Source organism: Leptinotarsa decemlineata, unplaced genomic scaffold, assembly GCF_025532065.1.
Source record: "Leptinotarsa decemlineata unplaced genomic scaffold, Ldec_3_MD MMD2_tig00003902_RagTag_RagTag, whole genome shotgun sequence".
Classification (NCBI taxonomy): Eukaryota; Metazoa; Arthropoda; class Insecta; order Coleoptera; family Chrysomelidae; genus Leptinotarsa; species Leptinotarsa decemlineata.
The window spans coordinates 2,041,357-2,059,954 of NW_027412598.1; the positions used below are offsets into that span (position 1 = coordinate 2,041,357).

Below are 18,598 nucleotides of genomic sequence, written 5' to 3' on the forward strand. Positions count from 1 at the left end.
TCAACGAACTACATACACCAATTAGAAAAAATTATCCTCGACGCCGTACAGTTATCAAAGGAATAGATGACTTATGGCAGATGGACTTGGCTGAGATGAGATCGTTCGCTCACCAAAATCGAAATTTCAAACTGATTCTAGTCGTCATAGATTGTTTTTCGAAATTTGTGTGGACGCGACCACTGAAATAAAAAACCGGAGGAGAAATTACGAAAACGTTTGCAGATATCTTGACACATACGAAACGTTGTCCAAAAAATTAACAAACCGATCAAGGTGAAGAATTTCACAACAATCAAACTTTGATGAAAAAACATGGAATAAATCACTACAATACGTATATTATCACTAAGGCTTCTATGGCTGAACGTATCATTAGAACATTAAAAGAAAGACTTTCCAAATATTCCAGTCTGAATGGCACCTATAAATGGTTGAATGTCTTGCCTGAAATCACAAAATCCTACAATGATACGCGACACTCGAAGACGGGCATACAACCTTCGAAAATCACCAAAACTAACGAAAAACAAATTCTCAAATCAACGTACACCCATCTGAAAATAGCTGGACCGAGAAAATTCAAAGTCGGTGATGTTGTACGAATCAGTAAGGCGAAACACGTTTTTGAAAACATCAAAGTCGATATTACCAACCCCGCCACCTTCATGCTAGAAGATATGCAGGGTGCACCTATTAGGGGTGCTTTTTATGGAGAAGAATTACAAAAAACTGCAAATCCTGATATATATCTCGTTATCTTGAGGAAGGAAGATGAAAAAATGTACGTAAAATGGCTGGGTTTGCATAACAAACACAACAGTTGGATCGAAAATGTCGATTTTGTATAGAATCTTATTGAAAACAAGCACACTGACAATGTATTGGGAGGGCCTTTTGTGAAAAAATATTTGTGTGCACAATATCTGAAATGGACCACGTGATCTGAAGCTATGAGAGCGCATGCAAACACAGATGAATATTCAGTTTGAAAATGTCTCTCGATAGTGGTTACGGTAGTAAAGTTGAAGTAATGTTCGACAGTAATGATGAAGATCACAATGGAACTCTAAATGCAATAGACAGAGCGTTGGAGCAATGCGAAATGGCTGCTCGAAACCAACATCAATTGCTGTTGATGGCATTCCCCATGTCATCTTATGAAATTCGATGTGGCCTAAGTCCATGCAGAGACTCCAGCCCATGCATAATTTTGAAGCAGCAGTTCTCCATTCGTTCCATCAATTTAACAAGTTATGAATGGGCGACTCTCATTGACATCCTACGTCACACAGTACATCGAAAGTAATACCAAACAAGTTTCCATTTCCAAGGACACCACGAACATGGAGCTATTTCAACGAGATGTAAACGAGATGCTGAATACTCAACTTGGTGTGCTCTCTGACCGTATCGCTATGCTGGATGCTTTGGATTTTGTGATTATTATCGAGGTGTTTTCAATATAATTAAATCATGGTTACGTGAGAATGAAACTAATTTAACTTTGAAAGAAATCATAGAAGGTTTTTTTCAAGCCTCAGCTCTAGATAGTCTGTATGCTAATGCTTTACGTGAATATTTATTTTATTATAAACAAAAAATAGTGTATGATTTATGTAATAAATGAGAAAATGTTGTAACATTTGTTTCATTTAATGTATAAAACGAAAAAAAAATCAGCTTCAAAAAGTTATTTGATGGAATAAAACACCAAAATTTCAATATATATTTTATTCAAATTTTATCAACGTGTGTGTACAAAAATAAATAAGTATATAAAATTTCAATATATTTCATTCAAATTATATCAACGTGTATATGTACAATAATAAATAGTATACAAAAACTGAAATACTCAAACATATTTTTGTTTGCAGTCAATTCTTGAAAAGTTGGTGGTCTCCTACCGCTGTTGAAAATTCTCAGAGTAACACACACCTATCAGTCATATTCAAACAAGGACAAAATTTATCAATGAATCGCATCAATAGAAATAAAATCCGAATGATAACCTCATTTCAAGCTATAGTGCCCCCAAGGTAAAGTTTCGGATGATTTGGGGATTAATTTTCGTTTATCGTCGTGTGGACTTAAGCCTATTTTCACGTTATGAGCGTATGATCGAATAGTGAACTGCTCACATATTTTTTCTTTAAAATTTCTGAGACAATCAATATAATCTTCGAAATCAATTTTATTTTTGACTATATTATATCGAATTCCCTTTGATTTTTTGATAACTTTTCCACCCTGCACTTTGTAGGTGTACATTTTGGAACGTAACCCTGCAAAGTGCGTGATCTTCACACGTTATTTCGTAGATGAAGCTATCTGTATCTTTATACATTAACTTGCAATTTTCTATACCTAGAGTGATCACCATGAAATCGTAATGGAAATCAAACATGCATGTTTTTGAAATATCTAAAATTGCCATTCCGATGTACAGAGGTTTATTGAAAACAAGTTCAGTCTTTTTCAATTCAATAGCCACCAAGTCTGTATCTAAAACGGTTCGACTCTGAAATCGAGGGCTCGCAATTAAATTTTTGGCGCCATAACGACCGTTCCAGGAATTCACCAGTTTGACCACCCTGTGTAACCGAATGTTTTCCATCGTTTTTCCAAAAATAGCATTAACCATTGGTTTATATAGTTTTTTGCCAAAAGAACTGGTGGCTGCAGCCCTTAAACGAGTATTCAACTCGATGTAGGGACGCAGCCATACAGATTGTTTGAATTTCACAACCCGATGAATTTTGGTTAGAATCAAACCGTTTTTTAATGCTTGTTCCAAGTTGCGATAATGCAAAATATATTTGCCTTTGTTATACAGGGTACCCATTATTATTTTTGTTTGGAATTTGTTGGTGCTTGATGCTCTGGACAAAACGGAAAATCTTTATGTGAATCATGTAATCTCTCAGGGTATTCCAAATCAACTTCCAATATGTACCCTTCTGAAGAATTGTCAGGAATTTCAGTTACATGTTTGTCAAAATTTTCCACCCACTGAAAACCGTCGTAAGGTAAAAATTCTGATATTGCCCACCGATATAAATTATTAACGTCTAAATATAAAAGATATTTTGGAGGTTTTTCGGGATTGTATGCTTACATATATTTATTATTTGCTTCAGAATATCTATTCGAACAAACCGATATTCCGCACCTTATCCTCTTTTCTACAAACATAATCATGTCAATGTCTTTTAAAATTTGTAATTTACACTTCGTATACTTCAACATGGCATCCCACTGTACCCAGGCATAGTATAATACCATGCGGGGTCCAACCCATAAGTTGCCATGCTTTTTTGACGAAAATTTTCAAAAACGTCTGCCAATAATAAAATATCTGTTTTCAAATATAGGTCCGCATACGATCCCGAATTTGTAATTTTAAATGATTCCCAAACATTTTGTGCGTAAGCATATTTCTCTTCTGTTATGTATTCATCATTTAATTCATTATAGAATTCTTTTCGTGATGGTAACTCGGTGATGTTCAATTTTCCCATGCTATCTATATAATCATATGGAAATACTCCCTTCCTGGTGAGAGGAGCGAATTTCTCATCATCTAAATGACTAAATTCTTTTTTTTTAATTTCCAAATCATTTTGATCTAATGTGGATACTAATTCATCCAACGATGTTCCTATGAATCGAAAAGAATCTATAAATCGAAATTTGATTTTAGTTTCAGCATCCTTCTGTGTAAAGGAAATGTATTTTTCTTTATTTGAGGAAAGTATGCTCACAAAGCTTTTTTTTGCGATATCTCTGATAATGAAGTGACTGTCGTATCCTGAAAGATTATGAAAAGTAATGGGTACCACGAATAATTTTCGAAAGTTGACATTACAAGGGGCTTGGTGCGCAAAACCGCGGACCGCCCCCGTATAGAGATCGTGATCGTACACGATAACATCTTTGGGGGCGAACGGTTTTTCGCAAATATGACAAGTCGTTGCAGCACCAATATTATCTAAAGGCACTGTCATCGGCTCAATATTCTTAATTTTGGATTCAACAAACTTTGCAGTATCAGACAACTCATCGGCAAACCATTTCATACAGTCCTCACCCCGAATAGGTTTTGAAATGTGAGCTACTGTCGTCATAAGATCACTTGAAGTAGTAGCCTGCACTGAAAGGTATATGTTTCTGGTATTTTGTAGTTTTGTTAGATATGTTTTCGTTACATTTTTCCAACAGTGACTCGAAATCAGCAAAAATCATAGTCGGACATTTTTGTTTATAAACATAATTTCGAAATTCCACATAATCGTATGTAGGAAAGGAAATTTCACAATCATTCACTTTTTCGCACAAAACAGTATGATCATTTAATTTTTGCTGACTTGAAAAATAATTGAGGCATCTATCACAAAAGAATTTTTTCCCTATCTGTTCAATTGTCTACTTAATAACCGGGACATGTCTTTGATCCAACAATAATGGAATTTAATTTCAGTCTCGTCATCGTCATTAATAGGTGGATCCTCATAATCGTTCAATTTTGGAAAATATTTGTTTTGAATTAATAACAAATTAACATGTCTGTCTCATTATGTTGTCGTGAGTCTGGCAGGTACTACTAAAAAAATGATTTTTCCTTTACTTGATTCAATTCCAAAGTGTAAACATTTACAGAAATATCATTGAGAATTTCAAATTTGGTAATTTGATGTAAGTCCATTGGAGTATTCAGCCCTGTAGTATTCAAAACTGAAGAAAAGTGTGGATATTTTGACACTCTATTAGAATGTATTGCTACAGGATGAAAGGTGCTAATAATAATCCAAAAGAAGCACATTTCGTCATCGTTTTGTACATTAATGCATGCCTTCTTCCTTGCGATTTCTTGTGGCAGTGGAATGAAAGAAAAACCGTTACCAATCACATATTTATTAATTGCTACTTCCAAAAAAAGAATTTTACTCAAAGCCCACCCCGACAATTGTTCTTCAAATTCGCCTAATTTATTCAATATAACATCCACAGCCTTTTCATTGTACCAAGCAGTCAAGTCCGTACCTGAATCGATAACCTTATTTGGTGTAGTGAAATATTTACGATCAACAATTTCCCCATCATTCGATTTCTTAATAAAATCCCCTGAAAATGTAAAATTAAATTTGAGACATAACATTTGTTTTAAAATTTTGGAAATCTCACGTTTGAATAATGAAAAAGCATCGCCTAAAAACTTTTTAGGAACTTTATGAGTTAAATTGATGATTACCCCCGTTGTAACTCTACGAATGAAAACATTGTTAACAGTTTGCCACTTTATCCTGAAGCTTCGTCGCTTCAAACCCGAGTCTGTATGTTTATTATTCATCATTTTGATAATCACTTTGAAGCGTTTCATTTCCCCAATTTTTGTAATTATTTTCTTTTTTTCTCCAACCGAAAATTTAATTTTTTTCATAGCTAAAACGCATTTCCTTATATGTTTATTAATAAATTGTATAGCTTGTTTGGCAATATATCCTGAATAATTATCTCTAATGCCTAAAAGGTAATTATCAATTACCGACTTGGTTTTTGGAAAATCAATCATTTGAATTTTATTTATTGACATGACTCACCGATATTTTGTTCACAAATGGAATTTTTGATGTGATGAGTAGGTTCTGGAAGCTGCAGAGAATTGAATCTCGTTCTGTGGAAACTGTTGAGATGGTTCTGAAAGCTGCTGTGATTTGAAACTCATTGTGGAAAAGGTTGCTAAGACGATTTTGATGTAGCTGTTGAGATGACATTGAAGTTATACTGCACAGGTTGATGTAGTGTTCTCAAATAAATGCAATCTTCAATACAAACATACACCAAAGAAAAATAAAATTCAAGAGTGGGGGTAATGTTTTCCATGGAACGATTGTGAAAAATGAGCGAGCTACAGTTATAATTGAAGAAATTAACTGTCATTCAAAACAACGAATTTAAAACACATATTCTGCACGTACTAAATGAAGAAAAAATATTGAAAACACTTCTTTATGCGGATCATACCTACCCAGCAAACAATGAATCTCTGGCCGTCTTCTGGCCCAATGCATGATCGGTCGGCAATACGCTGGCAACGGCAAAGCTACATAGGCAAAATGTCGGCCCAATGTATGGCATATTGTAATCGGATACCTACAATCCAGCCAGCAATGGGCCAATACTATCAAAATTGTGTCTTTCGACCGACATCATAAAAATGAAGGCCCGTTTCAAGTGTTATTGAACAAAATTTTCCAGAACAGACCAAAACCTTTTACGAATAAAACCTCTTGTTCAACAGCCAATTGAAAACAAGTTATGCTATAATCGAGAACTGTCATACGAAGCGTGAATCTACCGTGATACGAACTGGCGGATAGACACATATAGAATTCCTATATAAATATATATATATATATATATATATATATATATATATATATATATATATATAGGAATTCTATCCTTATGACGTGCGTATGTCGCATGAACAGATTTTTTCAACTCAGTGGTTATTCTGCCTAGGTAAGGTTAGTCAGGTCAGGTCAGGTTAGGCTAATAAGTCACAGATTTTCAAATCGCAAGCTAGGATAGTTTGCTCAGGTTAGGTTTGTGTGTAAAATCGTGAGCGAAAAACTAAATCACACATTTTCAACTTGCATGCAGCTGTCTTGTCGTTTAAAGTTCCCGCTATTTCATTTATGACAGAGAACAATCAAATTCAAATCTGATGTTCATGTGACATGCGCACTTCAAAGATCGAATGATTCTGTGATTGTGATTCAAGGACTCATTGATGTATTTTTGTGATTTATTAACTGCGATTAAACGAGTGTGGGTTAGTTTAGTGAAGAAGAATGATGACAACTTCTCCTGATGAATTGAGGTAATAGTATTTATTTCTATAATCAATTGTAGCGTCAGTTACAAGAAACAACCTTCATTAGTTTTTGAGGTTAAGTATATATCGCCAAAATCTTGTGCTGAAAATAACGACAATGTTCAAGAATTATTGCAGAAGTTATAAGTATAAACTTATTAGGAAAAATCTGTAGCCTTGAATGGAATTGACGAAACAGTCACAACACAGTACAGAAGCCGAGGTTCTGATATACTCACATCTACCTCTAGGGAGTCTAGGGTACAATCAGACTCATATGAGCCCACCCCATCAACACTATTAGAAATAAATCAGACAATAGCCGAAAACTTCCAGCTTTACAAAGTTCATGCTGTAACTGCAAGAACACGGAAGGTAACTAGTTTAGCATGTTTATTTTTAAATTGAGTTTGATCCTAGACATGTGAACCATATAATTTTTTTTTCAGCAAAGCTGGATTCTGCAATTAGGAAGATTGATTTACTAGCACATGACGTTAAATTTTTGTTACAAATAGTACAGCGAAATGCCATTTGTGAAGCAGTGGAAACTCCTGAAAATTTGAATTTACCAATAAATCAGGAGTGTGAATTGGAAGAATTTGATAGAAAATTGGAAGATGAGGATTTTTTTCGAAATATGGTATGTATTTTGATTCAATAACCTTTTACTACATTTTATGAATAAATATATATATACACATGTATATATTATTATTTAAAAACTTGAGGTTCATGAAAGTTTCTTTCAGTCCGCATCTTTGTTAAGTATTGGAGGCAAAGACATTGGAGATTCAACAAGGAGAATAATGGCCAAACTAGTCTCCCATGAGTTATCTCTTCAATATAACTGGACTGGAAGGGGAAAAAAAGAATTTAAGAGCTTAAGGAATGTTCTAAGAATGATATTAGGTGAGTTGCAATCAGAAATGAGTGTATTCATTACAGGATATTTTTATGGTTCTGTATCTCAGACCCTTAAAGTAATCACTCACTTACTAACTTAAATGTTAAAATCACTCGCTAACTGGCATAGTAATAAAAAAAATATGTTCTTGAAAATACCATTTATGTGCCCGTTACACTCGCACTTGACCCCAGTTTTTTTTCAGTTTGTCTTCGGAAAAATCCGTTTTGCAGAAATGCCACAGAAACCGAAATTGCCAGTGTAATAAAACTCTGGCTAAGAACTGCTTCTGACCGTCAAGGGTGGAGAAACAGAAGGACAAAGCCGGCAGAGGAAGGGGGAGATGATACGCATTGAACATTTCAATATTTGTTCCTTCATACCAAAGAATTGTTTTTATGTTGTTTCTTTTATTTCATTTAATATTTGTGATATTTTTTACTTTATTTAAACCAAAGAATTGTTTTAATGTTGTTTCTTATACATGTTAGGTATGTGTATTTTATTAAAGTATATATGTATAAACTTTGGAACTTTCTCCAGTTTTTTGTGATATTTTTCTATGAATTTCATTTTGGTTCAATTGCTCAAGGTAAATTTGAACTTTTTTTTCACTCAAAATATATAAAACTTTATTCATTATCTCAGAATTTGAGCATATAGCTCGAGAGTTTTTGGGAGATCGTTTAGTAACGATAGTCGTTGCCGACCGATGTTTCACCCTTTTTACTCCCATATACACCTACGACGTAGGCTTAATATGGCACATACCTGTTAGAAAACAACTACTCCCCTGGCTAATACCACGACGGGTATTGGATTACATCTAACAAATACTTGTGCAGTGTTCCTCATTACAGAGGACACAATTGCAAGTGCTTCCTGTAACCAACTAGTAGAATCCTGTACCGACCCGGACTTGCACTGATGATAGGCAAAAACCTTGAAACCGGTCTGCAGGTGATCCCCCTGTCTGGGTCGGTACAGGATTCTACTAGTTGGTTATAGGAAGCACTTGCAATTGTGTCCTCTGCAATGAGGATCATTGCACAAGTATCTGTTAGATGTTATCCAATACCCGTCGTGGTATTAGCCAGGGGAGTAGTTGTTTTCTAACAGGTATTTGCCATATTAAGCCTACGTTGTAGGTGTATATGGGAGTAAAAAGGGTGGAACATCGGTCAGCAACGACTATCGTTACTTTATTCATTATTTTTCAATTAAAAGGCAATCAGTAAATGTGTATAATTCACAGTGGTCCAACCCTCTGAGTAGGTAAATTCCATTGCAGTATTTCTACTGGGCCATCAATGATTTCCACAGTTTTGCCTGCAGAGGCCCGTCATTCAAAAGACACTGTTGTCAAGCATTGGCCCTGATGATGGCCGGTGTCTCCTATTTTCACTGGCCCGCCATAGGCTATAGGTGCTTTGCCGTTCAGGCCAGATCTGGCCAGCATATTCTGGGCCGGAATAAGGCCGATCAAAATTGTTTGCTGGGTATGAATGAAAAAATTTTTGAGTCGAACAAAAAATATAGTATACAACCACAAACTCTATACATATATTGAACAGAAAAAAAAGAGCAGTACTAACCTCGATTTCGTACAATTTCAAATGAAACAACACGACAGCGTATTTTCTAAATGCCTCTCACGATGTTGGCTGTCAATTTCCTCTGCGGCGTCTCTACAGGTGCATCTGCTATTTTGTTATTTGGTTTCCTCTCCACGACTGAACTTGAATTTTAGGAAATCCACCTGCGAGAAACCAAAAATAAAAAAACAATTAATGTTTAAAATTATACGAACACTCTCTCAATAAACGACAATATGAATGAAAGTTATTCGTAACTTACTATGCCTTTTATTCAACTAGAAAGAGATAGTATTCGAGAAAAATGGATATCAGCAATTACCGGTTCTCATCTTTTATTCATTATTAAAGATTGAGAAATATCAGTAATTGTTATTTCTTATCTTCTGATGTATGTAGGATAAAAATAGTAGTCCAGGGTTGGCTTGAAGAATACGTAAATACCTTTGAACCGTTTTGTATTACAAATAAATTGAAAAAAAACGTTAATCCTCAAAAAGTATGTATAGAAAAACACTCAAGTATATTAATCTGAGAAAAATTTTGAAAAATTAATGATAATTCAACAACAACTCTCACGACCTTTGAATTAAATTAAATTTGAATAAATTCTTTTGTGAAAAAGTCAAAAACGTATAAAAAATCTTGCAATAAAAATTCATAAAGTGAACATGAAAAACACTTACTTTCAGATAAAATCGTTGCACTTGTCACTAGTATCACTGATACAACTAACTCATCATTTTGCCTCGCAGGAGGTATTTATAGGAAAATAAGTGATGACATATTTCAAAACCAAACAAAGAGCCTTTGTTCCATCGCTTTGAGAACTGCATATCTCTGGGTGCTGATTCAGCATTGACAGTGATCAATGTCACCTTGGGTAAGAATAGGAAAATAGGTGATGATATATTATGCAATCAAACAAAGAGTCTTTGTTTCGTCACTTTGAGCCACGTGTCTGGCTTTATCGATAAGTTATAGCGATAATTCTGCATACCTATATTATATATTTTTACCAACTTGAAATGAAACAAAAAATTCACTCAATAAAAATATTCATTTTTTTATTAAATTTCATAATTGTTGTACAAATCTAATCAAAATTTTTTCTCTAGCCTTGTTGCGTATTCTGGAACAAATTCAACACTTTTTTTTTAATAACGAAGATCTTGAAATATCTTTTTCAATTCACATTTGAATGGTGTATTCTTTGGAATTGTGCCTGCGCAAATACTGCTAACTGACCCTCATTGATTGATGTCGAACGAATCGATTTCCATTGTTTACACTAGCCTTCACGCATATTTCCTTGAAATTTCACCCACATTCGGAACGTTTACATATTGAACAGAAATTATTGTAGTCGGAAGTACAAAATTTGTTTTTCAGCATCGTTGATGACATATTCTACACTCTGAGGCTGGAACACTTTGTCTTGAATGTCTAAATTATTCAACTGCTTGAGAACCATTTTCTTCTCCTCATATAATTGAATATCATTACTCATTTGTTGGACACGTCTCTCAAACTCCTCTACTTTACGTCTATATTCTCTGAATGTCATTATAATACTAATTTTTGTTTGTCAACGACGAACGGAACATCGTTTTCTTTCGAAACTTATGCAAAATAACGTATTTTGAAATGTTATTGTCGAATACTTCGCTCCCCCATTGCCCTCACGTTGAGTCCACAACGCGTAACCCCTCGACAATTTTGGGTCTTCTCTTTCTCCTGATGATGCTAACTTGGTTAACAAAGTTACGAGATTTAGTGCCCTTTTGGCATGTTGGAATGCTACACTTCTGTTAAACTGACATGTTTTTTCTTAAATGGTATATTTTGACGCACCCTGTACACTTCAATGTTATGTTTTTTTCTTTTAATAACGTATTTTGAGACATCCTGTACACAGTCGTATTCCTAACCCTTCATTTTCAAACCGGCAACACCACATTGCCCAATAAACAACGATAAATTTTACAACTGGCAACACCTGCTTGCGCCATCAACCGGTAAATCTCGATACCATCTCCATTTCTCTTTGCCTCGATTACGTCACTCGCTCTTACACACACATACACATCTTTACATGAAATATTAATTATTTCCCAAATCTAAGTATATTTTTCTATCTTCAATATGATAATGATGATTACAGTCTACGGAAATAAAAAAAAATGCTGACGAGTATAATGAATGTGTCAATTTCGGTCCCGACAAAACTAACGCTCTAAATACCCAACATTCGCAGTTACCTTCAATATATTACGTTGGTGTAAAGACTAAGGACAATGTAACCGCGTGGACGATCCAGGTTCGAATCTCATAACTATAAACTATTTTTAATTGAAATCACGTGACTGGAACGTGACAAGGGGCTGAGGGGTGAGGAAGATTCGCAAGAGGGCCTGAGCGGTGATGTGGAGTACTAAGAGAAAAACGGAATAATGTTGGGGATGCAGTCAAAATTGCTGGGCTGTTGTTTAAAGAATACTCTTTGTTATATGGTCGAGCTTTCGAGAATGTTTATTCCCTTTATCAAGACATTAACTTGAGGTTATAGTAAAAAATCGAACGTTTCACTGAGAAACACAAATTTAGTCCTTTTCATTATGTAGAAAAGTGTCACACATAAAATTCTTATGGTTTAAAGAAAAAATATATATAAAACTTATTCAGAAGTAACATTTCAAGAATTTTAAATTTTAAATTTTATTTTAACGGCCATGCATGGCACTTACTAGTGGCGTGATAGCAACTAGAAACCTCTGCGCATTAATGTTTTCCTCAAAAAACAAAGGACCAATAATTCGTTCGTTCAATATCCCACACCAGACGTTGATTTTTTGGGATTATCCGCTGCCAAATAGCGACAATTCTGTGATGACACTACTCCATTTGTAGTGAAAGTGGCTTCGTCGGTATATAAAATATTTTTTGGGAAATTTCTATTGTTTAAATATTTCCCTTGGGCCCATAAACAATATTCCAGGCGTCTTGCTTCGTCGCCTTCTTGAAGTGTGTGTCAAAATTTTGGCTTGAAATGTTTAATATTCTTCGCTTTGAGACATCTCCGAATAGTTTCTCGTGGAATATTCAAATCTAAAATGGCATTCCTTATACTGGCATTAGGATTATTTCCGAAATAATCTAAAATGATTTGATCATTCCTGTCATTCCTGTTTCGTCTTTGTACAGGATTACTTTTTAACGTCATTTTTGATACTGCACCAGTTTCATTGAATATTTTATTTATTTTATTTACCGTACCCCAGCTAATACGAGGACGATTTGGATATCTCTCATTAAATACTCTACAAACCTCTCTAGCCCTTCTAACGTCATCTCCCGAAAGGCGTACAACTTCAATTTTCTCTCTTACGCTCAATCTTGCAGCATTGACACAAAATAATTCGAAGAACTGTAAGGTGAATATTGTTGACAATAGTACACTTGAATCTTTCACAAGTGTCAAACTGTAATATTATTTCCACGACAACTAAGATTTAAATTGAAATATTAGGTTTTAGTTTTAGTTAATTTGCGTGAAAACTTGAATGTAATTCCGTTATTTACATTAAAAATATTTACGCTATTTATTTTTTTTTTCATCTGGCGGCACTTTATTGTTGAAATCATAAAAAAAAATATTCTCATGGCTATATCTGTTGATATAGGGTGTTTTTGTAACTGTTAGCTGTGTGAGTTTTCGAATTTTTGAGTTGTCATAACTTTGTTAATAATGAACATTTTTCCATGAAATTCTGATCACACCTGTTTAGAGGCACTCTGAATCCAGAGGCGTAGTGATTTTTTCAATAGAAAAATCGCTAATAAAAAATCCCGATTTTCGACTAAGAAAAAATATCGTAGTATGCCCTGAAACTGTAATAAGCATTTCAAATTTTGTCCCAAGGTAGACCTTTTAGTACTTGACATTTAAAAAAAAAATATTAAAATCGGTTCACAACTTCAAATTTTAGGGGGGTGTTTCCATTAAAAATGGGTCACACTGTATATATATATATATATATATATATATATATATATATATATATATATATATATATATATATATATATATATATATATATACAAATGAAGATTTTATCGAGTATGCATGATATAAATGAAAAATGAAACAAATCGTGGACACAACACTCCAAAAAAGGGGGCAAACCGAGGACACGTGTTTCTGGCTATTGGCGTCATCAGCGCGGTGCAGCCAAGTGTAAAGATGGGCAACACTTGTTTACGTTTGTGTTATTTCCTGCTTTCGGCAAACAATTGTTGCCCAACTTTACACTTGGCTGCACCGCGCTGATGAGGCCAGTAGCCAGAAACACGTTTCCGCCGTTTGCCCCCCTTTTTGGAGTGTTGTGTCCACGAATTGTTTCAATTTATATATATATATATATATATATATATATATATATATATATATATATATATATATATTTATATATATATATATATATATATATATATATATATATATATATATATATATATATATATAGAAATAGGAGTTATTAATCGGACATAGCACTCAAGAAAGTGGCAAACCATAGACACGTGTTTCGGGCGGTTGGCTCCTGCTGGTGGCTCCGTGCATTTGTATTTATATCTTTTGGTAACCAAGTGTTGCCCATCCTTACACTTGGCTGCACCATACTGATGATGGGCCAAAAGCCCGAAACACGTGTCTATGGTTTGCCACTTTCTTGAGTGCTATGTCCGATTAATAACTTCTATTTCTATATCAAGACACTCAATAACTTTCATATTTGTATATATATATATATATATATATATATATATATATATATATATATATATATATATATATATATATATATATAATATATATATATATATATATATATATATATATATATATAATATATATATATATATATATATATATATATATATATATATATATATATATGTATATATACAGGCTGATTCACGGTGGATGGCACATTAGACGTTTCTGGTGAACCAGACAACGGATCACTTTGAAAATTCAATGGAGGGCATATTCGGACATTCTCTAGCCAACTAAAATATTTTCGACAATGCGGTGTTGCCGCTTCTATTAGAAAGCAGTAGCAACTTTGATTTTTCAAATGGAACACTCTGTATATAATATTATTTTTGGAATCTCCAACAATTGCCCGACAACTTTTCTTGATATTTCCCTATACCTATCTGTTACCGTTTTCGAAATAAAAATTAATTTCAATTTTTTTCTTCGAAAATCATGACTTCTAAAAATGCCGATATCTTTTAGTTGAGAAGTACTATGATATCGAAATTTGGTTTGGAGTTAGGTGATACTTGGACACTTCCCACACGTCAGCATAATCTCCGTTACTTCAATACAGGGTGGTAAAAAAATACAGTTTTTTCGTTTGCTTGGAAAAGTTGCTGAAATTTGATTATTTTGAATGAAACACCCTGTATATTATTGAAAATTCGGAAAGCTGCTGAAATTTGCTTTCTTTCTATGCATATCATACCTATACCTAACTAGTCAAGTTTCGGACTTATGAACATTTATTTGTGAAAATGTCCCTTCAGAATGGTATTTCCATTCGGTATTTGGTAAGCAGGCCATGATTACTATTTGACAGTAGCGTTGTGACTTTCTCCTAATAATATCGACATTTTCGTCACTTCAGAAGTTGCAAATACCTTCAAAACGATGGAACAAAACTATTCAAACGAAGTTCTTATGAATTTGTTTATTATTTTTGGACAGTGTGACAAAATTATCAGCAGAACATGTAGAAAGTTCGATGAAATGTATCCGAATCTACCGCCAATGAACCTCAAGAAATTTATACGAATTCAGAACAATTTCAATAGGTTTGGATAAACTTTAAAAAAGCACCAAGAAACTTGAAATTGGAAATATTGATATGAATAATTATAAAAAAGTTAAACAATCATGTGGAATATTTCAAAATATGTTCGAATCGCTGGCCGTTCACTTCCAAGCACTTTAAAATGCGGGTGTTGACTGCTTTCGTGGTGGCAGATCTGATTTCATTGGGATCCAAATCTTCAAATGTTTGGGCAATCCTTTCTAACAATTCATCTCTCGAATGCACGGGTATTTTGTAAACTTTTTCTTTAAACATTCCCCACAAATAAAAATCTAATGGATTAAGATCGGGTGATCTCGCTGGCCAATTCCATGGTCCCAAGCGCCTCATCCACCGATCGTCAAATAGTCTATCCAGTTCTGCGCTCACTTCTCTTGTGCAATGTGCAGGAGCTCCGTCTAGTTGGTACCAACAGTTTCGATAATCTTCGAGTGGCAGATTATCTACGAAACTGTCTACAGTATTCTCCAAAATATTCAGGTAGCTTCTGGATGTTAATGACTCCTCGTATATCACGTACCTCAATTTGTTGTCCATCAACATGCAGAAGACATTAAAACTAAATTTTTCTTGAAATCCGGCTTCTTTTGTGACGTGAGGATTTTCACTGGACCAATAATGACGATTTTTTCTATTGAAAATCCCTTGTCTCGAAAATTTCGATTCATCAGTCCAAATAATTTTATTTAAAAAAAGTGGATCTTCTTGAATGCGTGTCAACAACATTTCACAAAATTCTACTCTCTGTTGAGGATCTTGAGGCTTCATTGCTTGAATTTTGGTGAATTTATAATCATGCATTTTATGTCTTCGCAAGATTCTTTGAACCGATGAATATTTTATACCCAAATCTTCTTCAGCACTTCTTATCAATGACTCGGGAAATGCGTGAAAATATGCTAAGACATTAATCTGGTTGTCTTCGAAAGTTACCGGTCGAGGCAAGTTTCTTGGTGCTTTTAAAGTTGATCCAAATGCATTGAAATTGTTCTGAATTCGTATGAATTTCTTGAGGTTCATTGGCGGTAGATTCGGATACATTTCATTGAACTTTCTACATGTTCTGCTGATAATTTTGTCACACTGTCCAAAAATAATAAACAAATTCATAAGAACTTCGTTTGAATAGTTTTGTTCCATCGTTTTGAAGGTATTTGCAACTTCTGAAGTGACGAAAATGTCGATATTATTAGGAGAATGTCACAACGCTACTGTCAAATAGTAATCATGGCCTGCTTACCACATACCGAATGGAAATACCATTCTGAAGGGACATTTTCACAAATAAATGTTCATAAGTCCAAAACTTGACTAGTTAGGTATAGGTATGATATACATAGAAAGAAAGCAAATTTCAGCTGCTTTCCGAATTTTCAATAATATATAGGGTGTTCCATTTAAATAATCAAATTTCAGCAACTTCTTCATGCAAACGAAAAAACTGTATTTTTTTACCACCCTGTATTGAAGTAACGGAGATTAGGCTGACGTGTGGGAAGTGTCCAAGTATCACCTAACTCCAAACCAAATTTCGATATCATAATACTTCTTAACTAAAAGATATCGGCATTTTTAGAATTGAAATTAATTTTTATTTCGAAAACGGTAACAGATAGGTATAGGAAAATATCAAGAAAAGTTGTCGGGCAATTGTTGGAGATTCCAAAAATAATATTATATACAGAGTGTTCCATTCGAAAAATCAAAGTTGCTACTGCTTTCTAATAGAAGCGGCAACACCGCATTGTCGAAAATATTTTAGTTGGTTAGAGAATGTCCGAATATGCCCTCCATTAAATTTTCAAAGTGATCCGTTGTCTGTCTGGTTCACCAGAAACGTCTAATGTGCCATCCACCGTGAATCAGCCTGTATATACTATATATACTATACTATATATATATATATATATATATATATATATATATATATATATATATATATATATATATATATATATAATGACTGAATCTATGAATCAATCAGATGGTATCTTGAGGTTGCAGTCAAGGTCAATGATGAAGAATCTTTTCTAGTTTGTCAAGCTTTCGGAATTGTTTATTTCCTTCTTCAGGACAACTGAAAAGATGATTCATGATAGACATAAATGAAGAATTAAAATCCATGAATGAAAAAACTGACTTGAATGGTCTCAGTCAAATTTATACTTATTTGTTCAAATTAGATAATGATAATCGAAGAAGAAATAGTAATGCTGATTCATCCAGTGTGTAACTGATGTAAAATAAAATATTATTTTTATGTTATCAACAAATACTTGTCATTTATTGATTCATGTCAAAATTAATTTTCAAAATATTTTTCGTTTCGATTTGCTGCTAATTTTTTATATTAATCTTATGTTGAGTAAGTTATATCTGTAACGTTTTATACATATATTTTTACAATCGTCTTTTCAGTTGTCCTGAAGAAGGAAATAAATATTTCCGAAAGCTTGACAAACTAGCAAAGAGCTTTCATCATTGACCTTGACTGCAACCTCAAGATACCATCTGATTAATATATGATTAATATATATATATATATATGTATGTATATATATATATATATATATATATATATATATATATATATATATATATATATATATATATATAAAAACAGAGTTCTTTACAGCAGGGAAAGAGATTGTAGAAGTACAGACAGCAGAAATTATGGCATTTTTGGGTTTATTATTTCTGATTGGGACTAAAATAAAGAATAAGACGAATTTGTGCGAAATATTCGCGAGAGACGGTTCAGGAATTAAAATATGTAGAGCTGTTATGTCTATAAAAAGATTTATCTTTTCACTCACAGCCATTAGATTCGACGACCAAGCTACCAGAGAAATTAGAAAAAATTCAGATAAACTAGCAGCAGTCCGAACATTTTTTGATAAATTCATAAAAAATTGCAAACAGACGTATTCACTTGGATAATTCATGACGATTGATGAAAAGTTACAAGCATATCGAGGTAGATGCTCTTTTATACAATACAAAACCAATAAACAAAGTATGGCATCAAAATATATGCTTTGGTGGACTCGAAAACCTTCACGTATAATCTTGAAATACATTGTGGTAAGCAGCCTGCTGGACCATTTCAAGTTAGTAATTCTCCATCTGATGTAGTTCTTCGATTGGTAGAGGGTTCAGAGCATTCCAATAGAAACTTAACGTGTGATAACTGGTATTCCAGTTGTGAATTGAGTAAATTCCTATTGGAAAAAGGCACACGTTTATTGAAACTCTAAAAATGAATAAGAGGGAAGTTCCCGTGGAATTTTTATCGAATAAGTCGAGAGCTGTT

The 18,598-nt window shown here is 33.7% G+C and overlaps 1 protein-coding gene and 1 long non-coding RNA gene across 2 annotated transcripts in view; one reads left to right on the forward strand and one right to left on the reverse strand.

Moving 5' to 3' along the window:
* The window catches only part of LOC111513588 (sodium channel protein Nach), a 126,479-nt gene extending 122,469 nt beyond the window's left edge, over positions 1-4,010 (reverse strand). Inside the window, exon 1 of the mRNA XM_074178497.1 lies at positions 3,928-4,010. Within this exon, the coding sequence (XP_074034598.1) occupies positions 3,928-4,010 (83 nt within the window). The remainder of the gene's footprint in view (positions 1-3,927) is intronic.
* A 2,725-nt stretch (positions 4,011-6,735) lies between these two features.
* LOC141483711 (uncharacterized) lies at positions 6,736-8,253 on the forward strand. Its single transcript, XR_012466239.1, has 4 exons — positions 6,736-7,258; positions 7,333-7,526; positions 7,636-7,795; positions 7,996-8,253. It is a non-coding gene; the product is annotated as an uncharacterized lncRNA (long non-coding RNA).
* The last annotated feature ends 10,345 nt before the right edge of the window (positions 8,254-18,598 follow it).